At 52.7% G+C, this 15,853-nt stretch overlaps 1 protein-coding gene across 1 annotated transcript in view; it reads left to right on the top strand.

Annotated features, from left to right (window-relative positions):
* The window catches only part of PRKX (protein kinase cAMP-dependent X-linked catalytic subunit), a 62,946-nt gene that overhangs the window by 11,254 nt on the left and 35,839 nt on the right, over positions 1-15,853 (top strand). The window contains exon 2 of the mRNA XM_065914888.1: positions 12,477-12,645. Coding sequence (XP_065770960.1) covers positions 12,477-12,645 — 169 coding nt within the window. The remainder of the gene's footprint in view (positions 1-12,476; positions 12,646-15,853) is intronic.

Below are 15,853 nucleotides of genomic sequence, written 5' to 3'. Positions count from 1 at the left end.
GATGAGATGCTCGGATGGCGTCACCGACTCCATGGACGTGAGTTTGAGTAAACTCCAGGCGTTGGTGATGGACAGGGAGGCCTGGCGTGCTGCGGTTCATGGGGTCGCAAAGAGTCGGATACAACTGAACTGAACTGAAGAGACATTTCTAAGTATGAGGTGAGGAAGGATCAGCAGGTACATGCCTGACTTTATCTTATAATCTGTAAATAGTGCATTAGAATACATGAGTGCAACACCCCTTTTCCGAAGAAATACCTGAGAGAAAAGTAACAATAAAGTCATGATTGCGAGTCATCAAGCAGATGAAATAACTCAATTGAAGCATATCTTTTTCCAAGACATGGGGACTGGGCAGGAAGGAAATACAAAGTGCTTTTAGCTTTGTGTGAGAAATGGTGTTCACTTCCGTGTTGCTGAACGTAGCTGGGTTTCTGCTGGTCTCTGAATTCTTTCCAGGTGACTCGTGTGGACACTTGCTTGATGAGGCAGCTCATCGCAGGCAGCGGGGTTTGGAGGCAAGCCTCCCTGGGGTTCCTGTGATGAGGCAGACGATGACTTGAATGGATGGCTTCCCCCTGCTGGCTCCTTCTCTGGGGAGCCTCTTAGGGGAACGAAGAAGCCAGCACATCTGAGGCTGGGTGTGGCCAGTGGGGCTCTGACTGCAGAGAAAGCCGGCCTTTGTCGTGGTGAGGGCGCCCGGAGTCTGAGTCTGGAGGTGAGGGCGCCCGGAGTCTGAGTCTGGAGGTGAGGGCGCCCGGAGTCTGAGTGTGGAGGGACAGACGGAAGCAGGGCTCTGTGACCCCGGGTGTGTGTCTCTGCGTGTGTGCGAGCCCGTGCACGCACGCTTAGCCCTGTGGCTTGCACCAATTGGGGAAGCGATGGACAGGGAACCAGCTGATGTTTGGGGGCAATTCCTTCCCCCCCTCAAAAAACAATTATTTAGTTCAGGTTGAAAACTGGAGCTTGGAATCTAAAGTAAACTCAAGTGTTATTTCCTCAGTTGTGTCCGACTCTCTGCGACCCCATGGACTGCAGCACGCCAGGCCTCCCTGTCCATCACCAGCTCCTGGAGCTTGCTGAAACTCATGTCCATTGAGTCGGTGATGCCATCCAACCATCTCATCCTCTGTCATCCCCTTCTCCTCCCGCCTTCAATCTTTCCCGGCATCAGGGTGTTTTCCAATGAGTCAGCTCTTCCCATCAGGGCCTATTGTATAACGCAGGGAACTCTGCTCAATACTCTGTGATAACCTTATGGTTCCAGGGGGAAGGATGGGGGAAGGGATGGTCAGGGAGTCTGGGATGGACATGGACACACGGCTGTGTTTAACATGGAGAACCAGCAAGGACCTGCTGGGCAGCCCAGGGAAGTCTGCTCAATACTCTGTAATAACCTTATGGTGCCCAGGGGGAAGGATGGGGGAAGGGGATAGTCAGGAAGTTTGGGATGGACATGGACACACTGCCGTATTTAAAATGGGACACTATCTCAAATTTCATCTTTTGGAAATTCTGCTTGAGTGATAGTTTCCACTTATCCTTAACACGTTCATTTAAAAAAAAAAAGGAAATTTACCCATTATAAAAAAAACAAACCCACCAAGGAGTCAGAGGATTATGTGGATCCTTGAATGGAAGTAGTTCCTGTTGGGATGTGATTTTACTCACAAAGATGTTCATTTGGTTGATCCTCAGAAAGATTAGCTAGCTTTTTTTTTTTGGGGGTAACACATTCTGGGGTATTTGTTGCATCGACTCGGTAGCTTTATTCCTATTTTATTCCTAGTTTTTTTTTTTAAGGACTCTCCGTAGTGTTCTCCCAGAGGCCTGTTTCTGAGAGGTGTTCATTTCGGGACAATTGTTTGGCTTCCTTAAAAGTAAAAATGCAGAGGCTGACAGCTTTCAATATCACCTTAAGGATCGTGACCTAGCACCTGGGATGCTGTTCACGGTCGGGTGTGAGGTTGACTGGACCTGGCTCTCGACCTCCTGGGTAAGGTCTGCCTTTGGCCAAGAGGAATCCACCTTCTTTTAATTGTCCAGCGATTTCGTGTGCTTTTCTTCTGCCCACATGAGTGGGGGCACACACCCGTATACGTAGGAAGGTTTCTGCCCAAGGGGCGGGGGAGAGCCCTTCTGGCTGTCGAAAACGCTCCGGTTCTTTGCATGCTGACAACTTACTCTGGACGAAACCTGAGACCCGCTGCCTCTTGGGGCGGGATAAGCCATCCTCTGCTCTGGGACTCAGAGCCTGGCCTGCCTGTTGAGTCAGGACGCGGGTCGTTCCCACCTGGGCAGGTCGTTCCCAGGTGTGTGTGTGTGTTAAAGTCGCCCGGTCGTGTCCGACTCTTTGCAGCCCCGTAGGCTGTGTAGTCCATGGGATTCTCCAGGCCAGAATCCTGGAGTGGGTGGCCTTCCCCTCCTCCGGGGGGATCTTCCCAACCCAGGGATCGAACCCACGTCTCCCGCATCGCAGGCGGGTTCCTCACCAGCTGAGCCCCCCGGAAGTTCCCGGGCTTACAGTCCCAAGCCTGCCGCGGAGGTGGTTTGCACTTGTCCCCTGAGGACGCCTTAGTTGGGGAGCAGCGTGACCTCTGACGGTCGGGGCCCCAGGCGGCCGCGTTCCCAGCCCGGAAAGGACGCCAGTGGATGGTGACCAGCATCTCACGGGGATAGGAGAGCGGAAGACTGCATTCGAGTAAAGTCAGGATGTCAGCCCAGCCCAGGGGCTGCCGAGCGCCGCTGAGGGCAGGTGGATTCTTGAAGGAAGGCAGACTGACGGGCGGGCCGCGGAGACGGAGCGGCCAGCTTTTATTAGGGGTCTTGGGGAACGGCTGGGGTGGTCCTAGGAGTAACAGACCCGCCTGCCACGCAGGAGACCTGGGTTCCACCCCTGGGTCGGGAGGATCCCCTGGAGAAGGGAATGGCAACCCACTCCAGAGTCCTTGCCTGGAGAATCCCCACGGACAGAGGAGCCTGGAGGGCTGCAGTCCAGGGGGTCGCAGAGAGTCAGACACGACAGAAAATGAGCGCGCATTTTCGGTCCACTTGAGGAATGGAGACGTGGTCTGTCGGTGGCTTTTTATTTGTTGCCGGCGTTGAACTTGACTTCCCCAAGTGGCTTGGTGTGGCGTCGCCCTTTGAAGACAGATCTCTGGCGTGCCCAGACTCTGCTCCGATCTGCCGAGCCTGGGCTTGCAGAACGGCGTGTGCCCTGGGCGATGACTGTGCTCTCTGCCTCCAGCCGGGCCAGCCTCAGGCCGGCGGCGTTTGCAGACACACCGCTGTTTGTTTTTCCTCATAGACGCGTGGATCCCGTGGGCTTGCCCAGAACAGGGTTTGCGTGCATCGTGCAAAAATGAGGGGTGGGTGCTTACCCTAGTCCGGGGGTCAGACTAGGGGGACTTTTTTGTTCAATGTGCTGCAGCATCTTTTAAAAAAATTATTCATTTATGTATTTATCAGACTGCACCAGGTCTTAGTTCTGGCATGCGAGCTCCTCATCACGTGGCATCTGGTTCCTGCTCTTTAGTTGTTAATGAGTATCTGACACTTTGCGACCCCATGAACTGCAGCATGCCAGGCCTCCCTGCCCATCACCAACTCCCGGAGTTTGCTCAAACTCATATCCACTGAGTCAGTGATGCCATCCAACCATCTCATCCTCTGTCATCCCCTTCTCCTCCTGCCTTCAATGTTTCCCAGCATCAGGGTCTTTTCCAAGGAGTCAGTTCTTTGCATCAGGTGGCCAAAGGATTGGAGTTTCAGCTTCAGCATCAGTCCTTACAATGAATATTCAGGACTGATTTCCCTTAGGATGGACTGGTTGGATCTCCTTGCAGTCCAAAGGATTCTCAAGAGTCTTCCCTAACAACACAGGTCAAAAGCATCAATTCTTCAGTGCTCAGCTTTCTTTATGGTCCAACTCTCCCATCCATACATGACCACTGGAAAAACCATAGCTTTGACTAGATGGACCTTTGTTGGCAAAGGAATGTCTCTGGTTTTTAATATGCTCTCTAGGTTGGTCATAGCTTTTCTTCCAAAGAACAAGCGTCTTTTAATTTCATGGCTGCAGTCAGCATCCACAGTGGTTTCAGGCCCCAAGAAAATAAAATCCGCCGCTATTTCCGTTGTTTCCCCATCTATTTGCCATGAAGTGGTGGGACCAGATGCCGTGATCTTAGTTTTTTGAATGTTGGGTTTTAAGCCTTAGTTCCCTGACCGGGGATCAAAACTGCGTGTGAGAAGGTGACGTCTCACCTGCTGAAACACCAGGGAAGTCCTTTTTCTCTCCTCCTTAATGGGAAAAGGCCAGCAACCTCACTGTGACCGGTACGTTGACAACTGTCCAAGGATTTCAGATAGCAGAAGGCTTGAGATCCCAGTACAGACAAAGAATTCAGGGAACCTAAGAGGCGACAAGAACCAAGAGGGGAACCAGAGAGGAATTTTTTTTTTTTTAACAAGTCTCACTTTGACTAATATTTTCAGAGCAGTTTGACAAGATGCTGTGTTCATGAACAGAAGTAGGAAGTGGCAATAAGTCACAGAGTTTTTGACAGGCTTCACGGACATGACAGAGGAGAAGGGGCGTATTCATCCTGGTGAATTTTGTTATTGTTCTGGAGCTGGGGGCTCCCAAAGGCACCACTTGCATCCACAGCTTTCTCTTGTGGGCTTGAGGGGGTGTCGCCAAGGTGGTGTTTGTTGGGGGTCTGTCTCTCTCCGTGAACATCCAGGGGTCCCCTTGTGTTAGCTTCCTGGAGCTGTTGTTACAAACCATTACTAACCAGGTGGCTTAAAACCACACGCATCCACCCTCCCCCAGCCCCGGAGACCAGACGTCTGAGTTCAAGGGGTCCCAGGGCTGGGCTCCCTGCAGCGTCTTCAGGGGAGGGTCCTTCCCGCCTCTTCCAGCCTCTGGGGACTCCAGGCGTCCGTCCCTGCAGCATCTTCAGGGGAGTGTCCTACCTGCCTTGTCCAGCCTCTGGGGGCTCCAGGCATCCGTCCCTGGGCTGGTGGCCACCTCCCTCCCGTCTCCGCCTCCGTCTCCACGTGGCTTCTCTGTGTCCCTGTCTCTCCTCTTCTGTGTCTGATAAGGACCCTGTCCTTGGGTTTAGGGCCACCTCCATCCAGGAGGGCCTCATCTCAGAGCCTTCACTTCACAATGTCTGCAAACACCTTCTTTCCAAGTAACTCCGCATTCTAAAGTCCTGGGTGGGTATTGCCAGGTGGTCCAGTGGCCAAGATCCGACGCTCCCAGCACAGGGGGCCTGGCTTCGATGCATGGTCCGGGAAGCACATGCAGCTAGTAAGACCATTTGCAGCCGGGTAAGGTAAAATACTGTGTGTTAGTCGCCCAGTCCTGTCCAACTCTGCGACCCCCTGGACTGTAGCCCACCAGGCCCCTCTTCTCCAGGCAAGAATACTGGAGTGGGTAGCCATGTCCCTTCTCCATGCGAATCTTCCCGACCCAGGGATCAAACCTGGGTCTCCTGCATGGCAGGTGGATTCTCTACCAGCTGAACCAAATTCAATAAATATTAGAAGAAAAAAAAAAGGTTGCAGGCAGATATGAATCTTGTTTCGGGGACGAACATCCTTCCGTCCACTGTATCCCACATCCTCCGCTTTGTCCGGAGCCTCCACACGGAACTTGTAGCCATTTCTCCCCCAGAACAAAGCAACTCCGCAGACCCCTCTGGACACCCGCCAGGGTTCCCTTGTCTGCGAGGGGACCGTCAGGACCTTCTCAGATGCTTCAGCCACACCCTGTGGTCCTCCTTGCCCTGCCTCCCTCTGCCAGCCCCATCCCCGCCCGTCCCCAAAGCAGCATTTTCTCTTTGAGTCTGCAAGGCCCTCTTTTTCGGTTCTTCCCTGCGGCCACAGGGAAATCTCTGAAACAAACGGAAAGCACGCCAGAGCTCAGATCAGCCGGGCCACTTCCCTCCTCTCTGCCTCGTGACTGCCTGGAACACGTCTCTAGTACAGAACGCGATGCAAGGCTTTCAGAAGGCCTGTTTCCCCCGCCCTCTTGAATCTCAGCTGCTGTCTGTGGCCGGCACCCCGCGTTGATTTCAATGAGACCGCAAGCTCCAGTCTTCTCCCTCCTCCCCGGTTTGCACCGCAAACTTCAGTCGCTCAGTCGTGTCCGGCTCTCTGCAACCCCGTGGACTGCAGCACGCCAGGCCTCCCTGTCCATCACTAGCTCCCGGAGTCTACCCAGACTCATGTCCATCGAGTCGGTGATGCCATCCAACCATCTCATCCTCTGTCGTCCCCTTCCCCTCCCGCCTTCAATCTTTCCCAGCATCAGGGTATTTTCCAAGGAGTCAGCTCTTTGCATCAGGCGGCAAAAGGATTGGAGTTTTAGCATCAGTCCTTGCACTGAATATTCAGGACTCATTTGCTTTAGGACTGGCTTCCTCCAAAGACAGTGTCTTGGGACTTCCCTGGTGCTTCAGTGGTAAAGACTCCAGGCTCCCAGTGCAGGGGGGACGCAGCTTCCAGCCCTGGTCAGCTAACTACATCCCACACGCCATGACTGAACGTACTGCGTGCTGAAACTGTGATACAGAACGGCCAGATATCAGTCTAGCCTCCGGGAGGGCTTCTCTGGTGACCCAGTCGGTGAAGAATCTGCCTGCAGTGCGGGAGACCCGGGTTCGATCCCTGCGTCGGGAAGATCCCCCGGAGGAGGAAATGGCAACTCCAGTTTTCTTGCCTGGACAATCCCATGGACAGAGGAGCCTGGCGGGCTGCAATCCCTGGGGTTGTAAAGAGTCGGAACACGGCTAAGCACGGACCATATGACATCGTCACCTCCCACCCTGGATGCAGATTACGGCTTCGCTTTGAAAGTGGCCAGCTTGTGTTATCAAATTACAGAGACCAGCCGTTGCCTCTGGGTCAAGAGTTACCAGGCGAGGTTCAGAGCGCCTCATATCTCCTTGCAGGGAGCCCAGTGCAAGACCAGGAATTCCAGGCATCTCCTTGTGTAACATCTGTTAGCAAGTGGGAGTTAGCCTGGCCACTTCCCGTGTTCCTGGTTTTCTTTTGTGATTATATACTTTGTATCCTTGATAGGAGACAGCGTAACCTAAATAGCCTGTAACTAGAGGAATTGGGTGGGCGCTGCAGTATCTGTTCTATTTTTATCTTTTAAAAGCAAATATCTTAGAGAAGCAAGGAGGGCACTGTGCAAGGGAATGCGGCTTGACTCTAGCATTTTGAGGGAATGACTGGTTTTTGTTTTTGAAAGCCTGTCTAGACGTGTGGACTCACAAGGGCGGTCTGCCACACCCAGCACCCAGCTGAACTGTGTCCAGCTTATTCAGCTGATCTTTGAAGCTGAAGATTCCAAGCTTAGAAAAATAAAAAACCTTCATCACTCTATCCAAAGCACACATTTGTTTGAGGGTAGATTTTGCTTATTAAGAGATAATTTCCAAATCAGTAAAATTCACCTGTTCGAAGGGTCCAGTTCCGTGATTTTAAATTTAATCAAAGTTAGGGACTTCCCTGACGGTCCAGTGGTTAAGAATCTGCCTTGCAATGCAAAGGACATGGGTTCAATCCCTGGTCAGGGAACTAAGATCCCACATGTCATAGAGCAACTCAGCCTGTGTGCTACAACTACTGAGCCCTCGCACCGCAAATAGAGAATCCACGTGCCGTAATGAAAGACCCCCCATGACACAAGGAAGATCCCACATGCCACAGCTCAGATCCAACACAGCCACAACATAAAATAAATAAATAAATAAATAAATAAATAAATAAATAAATTTAATCAAAGTTAGCACACATTCTTTACAGAACACTTGAAGGTTCCCCCCGGCCCGAATGAAACAGGAGTTTGTACTGGTTTGCAGCCAGAAGCCAAATAATTTCCAGAAGCCAAATTTTGTTCTGTGTGTGTTAATCTTTTTTATTTTATGCTGGAATATAGCCGATTAACGATGTTGTGGTGGCTTCAGGCGACAGCAGAGGGACTCAGCCTTATGTAAACATGTATCCACTCTCCCCCAGACTCCCCTCCCACCCAGGCTGCCACGAGACGTTGAGCAGAGCTCCCTGTGCTGTCCAGCAGGTCCTTGCTGGTTCTCCATGTTAAATGCAGCAGCGTGTCCATGTCCATCCCAGACTCCCTGACTACCCCTTCCCCCATCCTTCCCCCTGGGAACCATCAGGTTATTACAGAGTATTGAGCAGAGTTCCCCATGCTGTCCAGCAGGTCCTCGCTGGTTCTCCATGTTAAACACAGCCGTGTGTCCATGTCCATCCCAGACTCCCTGACTATCCCTTCCCCCATCCTTCCCCCTGGGAACCATCAGGTTATTACAGAGTATTGAGCAGACTTCCCTGTGCTGTCCAGCAGGTCCTTGCTGGTTCTCCATGTTAAATGCAGCAGCGTGTCCATGTCCATCCCAGACTCCCTGACTACCCCTTCCCCCATCCTTCCCCCTGGGAACCATCAGGTTATTACAGAGTATTGAGCAGACTTCCCTGGGCTGTCCAGCAGGTCCTTGCTGGTTCTCCATGTTAAATGCAGCAGCGTGTCCATGTCCATCCCAGACTCCCTGACTACCCCTTCCCCCATCCTTCCCCCTGGTGACCATCAGGTTATTACAGAGTATTGAGCAGAGTTCCCTGAGCTGTCCAGCAGGTCCTTGCTGGTTCTCCATGTTAAACACAGCCGTGTGTCCATGTCCATCCCAGACTCCCTGACTGTCCCTTCCCCCATCCTTCCCCCTGGGAACCATCAGGTTATTACAGAGTATTGAGCAGAGTTCCCTGGGCTGTCTAGCCGGTCCTTGCTGGTTCTCCATGTTAAACACAGCAGTGTGTCCACGTCCATCCCAGACTCCCTGACTGTCTCTTCCCCCATCCTTCCCCCTGGTGACCATCAGGTTATCACAGAGTATTGAGCAGACTTCCCCGTGCTGTCCAGCAGGTCCTTGCTGGTTCTCCATGATAAACACAGCAGTGTGTCCATGTCCATCCCAGACTCCCTGACTATCCCTTCCCCATCCTTCCCCCTGGGAACCATCAGGTTATTACAGAGTATTGAGCAGACTTCCCCGTGCTGTCCAGCAGGTCCTTGCTGGTTCTCCATTGTAAACACAGCAGCGTGTCCACGTCCATCCCAGACTCCCTGACTGTCCCTTCCCCCTGGCAGTCATGAGTTCGTTTTCTAAGTCTTGTGAGTCTCTCTCTGTTTTGTTTGTAAGTTCATTTTTGTATTGTTGATATGCAATGTCATATTAGTGTCAGGTATATAGCAAAGTGAGTCAGTTATACATACATCTCCCCCCCTTTTTTTAGATTCTTTCACATATAGGTCATTACAGAGTATTGAATAGAGTTCCCCATGCTATGTAGTAGGTCCTTGTTCATTATCTGTCTTCTGTATTTTGTGTGTGTGTGTGTGTGTGCATTCAGCCATTCAGTCTTGTCTGACTCTTTGCCGCCCCGTGGGCTGTAGCCTGCCAGGCTCCTCTGTCCATGGGATTGTCCAGGCAACAATACTGGGGTGGGTTGCCATGCCCTCCTCCAGGGGATCTTCCCACCCCAGGGTTCAAACCTGGGTCTCCAGCATTGTAGGCAGATTCTTGACTGTCTGAACCACCAGAGAAGCCCCTTTAAAGGATGAACTCGCTCATCCTCAAGGAACCAGTGCTGTCGGGTTGGCCAAAAAAGTTCGTTTGCCTAGTGAGTCCATTGTTCTGTAAAATTATTGGTGTGAAAATGAAAAATGTTCCACTCAAACCTGGATGAACTTTTTGGCCCACCCAGTGCTTCTGAATTTCTGAAACAGGAAGAAAAGGTGATTTCTCATCGGGTGAAACTGATAGTTGAGTTCCCTGTTTTTCAGCAGATCACGGGAGATGAAATTCCTGCGTGTAGGGTCTTCTTGTACGTTTAACCAGGCTTTGGTAAATGTCTGCCTTGATGGGGTTTCTGTCGATTCTCAATTCACCAGTTGGTATCATCATCCTGTTGTTTCCCGTTGTCTTTTCCTTTAGTGGTGAAATAACGTTTCTTTTTAAATGTGTCTTCAGATGCTTTGTTTCTGCCCCTTTCCTCATCAGGGGCATGACGACCCGCTCCAGAACGCTTGCCTGGAGAATTCCATGGACAGAGGAGCCTGGCGGGCTGCAGTCCACATGGGTGGTAAAGAGTTGGACACAACTGTTCGAATAACACTTTCATTACTCTCATTTTCCTTTCTTCATGAAAGAGTGAATATGTCCTTCATCACAAGGTCTTTTCGTTCTTAAACACAAGAGAGAAATATGTCAGAAAATGCTACTACTGGCCTCCATGATGTTAAAGGTATTAAAAAAAAAAAAAAAGCTTTGCGATTCTTCCAAGTTAAAATGTGCCAGAAGTATCTGGATAAAGATACAGAGGCATCACATATTTTATTTGATTCCTGCGGTCTCAAGGGTAAAAAATGTAACACAAGGTGTAAGCATGTAAGAAAATGCCCCTGATCCTCTCCACGATGTGGAACAATTAAAACCAATGCGATTTCTTCCGAATTGTGTCAGAGGTATCAAAAAAAAAAAAAGATACAGTGTCATCACACATTTGATTCGTGCAGTCTCAAGGATAAAAAATACAGTTTTGGGGAAGCAAGACTTTATGTCTTAAGAGAAGTGTTACTGTGTCCATTTTCTGCATGGATACCCTGCAGAGACACGTGTAGAAGCATTTTTTAATAAGATGAGGAATCCTTTCCCTTCCAATAATTAAAATACACAGGGCGAGTGAAGTTCGTGAAAAGGAATGGGGACTGTGGCAGCCTTTTTGGAGAAACTTCCTCTTTTAGGACGTCTGAGAGTAATTCCCCTTTCTAGCCAGCGTGTGTTCCCAGTGAGGACCGCCCAGGGGCTTACCCCACGGGTAGCAGAAACTCAGCTCCGTTTCCTTTGCCAAGAAAATGTTGCTATTATTAGCCAGAGGCAGACACACTTGCTTGCGCCTGCTTCTTTTGATAAGCTTTTGGAAAGTTCATCACTTTTCCAGAACAGGCTGGCTTCTCTTTTTATGATTTCTGGTTGTCTTTCTTTTGAATTTGTCCTCATCAGCATTAATCTGGACAAAGACAATTGAGCGTGGTGTCCTCACTGTTGGCCTTTAATTTTCCCAGACCATGCCAGCGTTATCAGAAGACCTGAGCGGAGGTCCGCTGGGGCACTTGAAACATGTACATTTCCATGTCCAGACCTGTTCTCAAACCGGAGGGAGATTAAAGTTGTGTTAGGTTCTATACGCAAAAACATGAATGTGTGGTATTAAGTGATTAAACAGCAAGGATGCTCGGAGAATTCCCGAGCACTGTTGGGTTGAATTCGTACCCCCTGGTGCAGCCATAACAAATTTCCACCAAACTGGGAAGCTTGAAACCGTAGACACTCATCTTCTCTGAATCCCGGGGACCAGACGTCTGAGGTCAAGGGATCCCCAGGCTGAGCTCCCTGCAGAGGCTCCAGGGGAGGGTCCTTCCCACCTCTTCTGGCTTCTGGGGCTCCAGGCGTCCGTCCCTGGGCTGGTGGCCGCCTCCCTCCCGTCTCTGCCTCCATCTCCACGCGGCTTCTCCTCTGTATCTTATAAGGACCCTGTCCCTGGGTTTACGGCCACCGCCCGTGACTCAGTAAAGAGTCCGCCTGCAATGCAGGAGGCTGGGGTTTGGCCCCTGGGTCGGGAAGATCCCCTGGAGGGAGGGCACGGCAACCCACTCCGGTAATCTTGCCTGGAGAATCCCGGCGGGCAGAGGAGCCCGGCGGGCCGCAGTCCGTGGGGTCACAGAGAGTCCGTCCCTGCTGAGCGAGTTTACGGCAGCAATCATTAATTGCAGCGTTTCAGGTGTACGACAGAGTGAGTCAGCTACGTATCTGCTCTTTTTCACATTCTTTCCCCATAGACGGTTGTTACAGGACGTGGACTCGATTTCCCTGTGCTGTACCGTAGTAGCTCCTTGTTTGTCTAATATTTTCCATCTAGTCCTGTGTATCTGGGTCAGCTCTTCACATCAGGTGGCCAGAGGATTGGAGTTTCAGCTTCAGCATCAGTCCTTCCAATGAATATTCAGGACTGATTTCCTTTAGGACGGACTGGTTGGATCTCCTTGGAGTCCAAGGGACTCTCGGGAGTGTTTTCCAGCCCCACAGTTGGAAAGCATCAATGCCTAGGTGCGCTCAGGCTTCCTCATGGTCCAGCTCTCACGTCCGCGCGTCACTCCTGGAAGAACCACGGCCGTGACTGTATGTAGCTTTGTCGTAGAGTGAAGTGATGCTGTGTGTGTGTGCGAATTTAACCTGACCATCCCAGAGGATTGTCTGTTGCTGGGCGTCTCGTAGGGTATCGAGTCGTCCGACCTGCCGGGTTGTCTGACGTTCCCGGTGCGGGGGATCCGTGGTCGCTGAGCACGCCTCTCCCCCCTCTCTGCCGTCCGCATGCAGGGACAGGGACGTTCGGGCGCGTGCAGCTAGTCCAGCAGAAGACGAGCAAGCATTTCTTCGCCCTGAAGGTGATGACCATCCCCGACATCATCCGCCTGAAGCAGGAACAGCACGTCCACAACGAGAAGTCGGTGCTCAAGGAAGTCAACCACCCGTTCCTGGTCAAACTGTGAGTCCTTTGCTCTGGGTCCCCCCCCGGCCGCCCGCCCGCCCACAGCCCGCACCGTGGGATTCTCCTGTGTGTGCCGGGGACGGAGCGTGTCCCCGGCGGGCCCTGACACACCTCAGGCTCCCCATCTTACCCGAGGAAGGCTGCTGTTCCCACCAAGTGCCTGCGCAAGGGCGGCGGGGAGAAGGGATGCCGGGCTGGCCCAGCAAGACATCCACGTGGGCTCCCTGCCTCCCATCGCCAGAGCTCTCATCTCCTGGGTTTTCCTGGGACCTCAGTCACCCGCTCACCTCTGCTCACTCCCATCCTCTCTGGGGTGTCTCGTGGACTCTCCGAGTGTCCTCTCCGATAGATCCTGGCCTCATCCAGTTGGTGGTGCCCATCATGCGGTGGATACATTCTTCTCTCTCCCAGGCTCTTTAAAGTTTGATTTATTAGTTGATTCATGATTTCGTGCGTCTTTGTTGGGCTTCCCAGGTGCTGCTGGTGGTGAAGAACCCGCCTGCCAGTGCAGGAGAGCCGAGAGGCGCGGGTTCGATCACTGGGTTGGGAAGATCCCCTGGAGGAGGGCATGGAAACCCACTCCAGTATTCTGGGGCTTCTCTGGCAGCTCATAGGGGACAGAATCTGCCTGCAATGCAGGAGACCCAGGTTCAGTCCCGGGGTTGGGAGGGTTCCCTGGAGGAGGGCATGGTGACCCACTCCAGTATTCTGGGGCTTCTCTGGCAGCTCATAGGGGACAGAATCTGCCTGCAATGCAGGAGACCCAGGTTCAGTCCCTGGGTTGGGAAGATCCCCTGGAGAAGGGCATGGTGACCCACTCCAGTATTCTGGCCTGGAGAATCCCCACGGACAGAGGAGCCTGGCGGGCTACAGTCCACGGGGTTGCAAAGAGTCGGACACGACGGAGGGACTTTGACTCACTCACTCACTCCCCTGCACGGGCCGGTGGAGTCTTCACCACTGAGCCACCAGGAGAGCGACTCTCCCGCGCTCTTTGCTAGTGAAAGGCACGCCCCTGGCCCACGGCCCAGAGGTGTCAGCGTCCACGGGAGGCTGTCTGTCCCCGTCCCGGGCGGGCAGGGGGCTTCATTCCCGGTTCCCACCTCCTGCTTCCACTGTATTCCTCTCAACCCCGCTTCTTCCCCTGGGGGGCCCCCTCCTCGAGGCTCCGAGTAAATACCTGTTCTGGTCTCCCCGACTTGCTTACTTTCAAGGCATCCTTCGCTTTCCTGCAGCCATTGGGGTCCACCCACCCCACAACGTGCCCTGCCGGCCCTCTGCGTCTCTGCTTGCAGTTCTGTAGAGAGTGACCCCAGGGGTTTTATTTAATCGTGTCCGCGAGACCGCTGGTCACGAGATGTGGCTTTGACTTCGGCTTTTGACTCTTTTTTTTCGGGCTTCCCACGTGGCTCAGTGGGTAAAGAACCCAGCCGCCAATGCAGGAGATGTGGGTTCGATCCCTGGCTCTGCAAAGATTCCCTGGCGGGATGGCATGACAACCCACTCCGGTGTTCTTGCCTGGAGCATCCCCATGGACAGGAGCCTGGGGTGGGGTGGGCTACAGTCCATGGGGTCGCAGAGAGTCAGACACGACGGAAGCGACTGAGCCCATGGGCACGGTGACTGTTTTGAGATGCCCTTCCCTCCATCATCCCAGCACAGTGATCGGCAGTGGAAGATGGGGTGCCACCCACGTGGTCAGCCCAGGATCGCCCCTTCGCTGAGATGCTTGCCTCCGCTGCCCTGCCCCTTATCCCCTCCCGCCTCAGCCACCCACACCTGCCTTTCTTCCGCGATCCACCCTCCCGGGCACGCAGACACAGGACCATTTACTGTGGTCTCAGAGCATCTTGCGTGTCTCCCCCGCCTCCGCCGCCACGCACGGACAAAAACACCCGTAAAGTCAAAACCACTGGACCAGCGTCTCGAGACGAGTAGGGGCATGTTTGATGGGAGACAGAAGGGAGCAGCTGGCTGTTTTGTGTGTCTGACTTTCCTTTTATGGAGCCTAAGGGCATTCGGGTCCATGTGGCCGGGTCACTAGAGTCTCATGTTCTGTCTGTGGCCAAGGCATTCTCACATGATTTAGGAGAACCGGCTTGAGCCTTTGTCTTTTTTTTTTAAAAACCGAATACAGGAAGTCCTCAAACCAGAACCCCAGGGTGTGTCTCCAAGGATGCTCTGTGACCCAGTTTTCCCAGGAAGACAGGCCTCCCGGTGGCCGGATTCCTGTTTGTCTGGAGACCTAGTGGTCTGTTGAGCTGCTGTGGTAGCTTATGTGATGGTCAGAGAATCTGCCTGCGATGCAGGAGACTCGGGTTCAGTCCCTGGGTCGGGAACAGGAGAAGGAAATGGCAACCCACTCCAGTGTTCTTGCCTGGAGAATCCCATGGACAGAGGAGCCCGGTGGGCTATGGTCCGTGTGGTCACAGAGAGTCGGACAGGACTGAGTGACTTAATGCTTACACGGAAGAGAAGCAGATAGACTTGATGGTGAATAGGAAAAGTCCGAGGTGGTGATGTTGAGCAGGCAAGAGTTTGCAAAAGAGGCAGGAAGCTGGCGGGAGAAGCTCTTTTCTGGGCTGGGGATGGCGGGGTGCAGATGCTGAGTTGACCTCGTTGTGTGTGTTCTGGGCTCAGGAAACATTAGGGTGATGCTCTTGTGAATCTTGGGCTGGGGGGGCTTCCAGCTCTGGATATTCCACCTCTTTATGGGTTTAATTGTGTATGCCTCCCAAAAAGATGGGTCTTCCCTGGTGGCTCAGATGGTAAAGAATCTGCCTGCAATGCAGAGGACCTGGGTCCGATCTCTGGGTCGGGAAGATGCCGGGAGGACGGAATGGCAACCCACTCCAGTACTCTTGCCTGGAGAATCCCCATGGACAGAGGAGCCTGGCAGGTGACAGTCCGTGGGGTCACAGAGAGATACATATGAACTGAGCAACTGGCACCCAAGCCCAGAAAGATGCTGTAAGTCCCCGCGAAAGTGACCTTGTTTGGACATTGGGTCATTGCAGGTAGAATTAAGCTGTTGAGGTGCTGTAGAAGTGTGTTGTTCATCCAATTTGATGGGTGACCTTATACCAAGAGGCCTAGCTCGGGAAGATCCCCAGGAGAAGGCAGTGGGAACTTTTCCCTGTGATTCAGTCTACACAGCTGTCCCTCTATGTCTGTCTGTGTCCGGACCTCCTCCTTCTGTGTGGAC

This window comes from Muntiacus reevesi, chromosome X (genome assembly GCF_963930625.1).
Source record: "Muntiacus reevesi chromosome X, mMunRee1.1, whole genome shotgun sequence".
Classification (NCBI taxonomy): Eukaryota; Metazoa; Chordata; class Mammalia; order Artiodactyla; family Cervidae; genus Muntiacus; species Muntiacus reevesi.
This window is presented reverse-complemented; position numbering and strand designations above follow the sequence as displayed.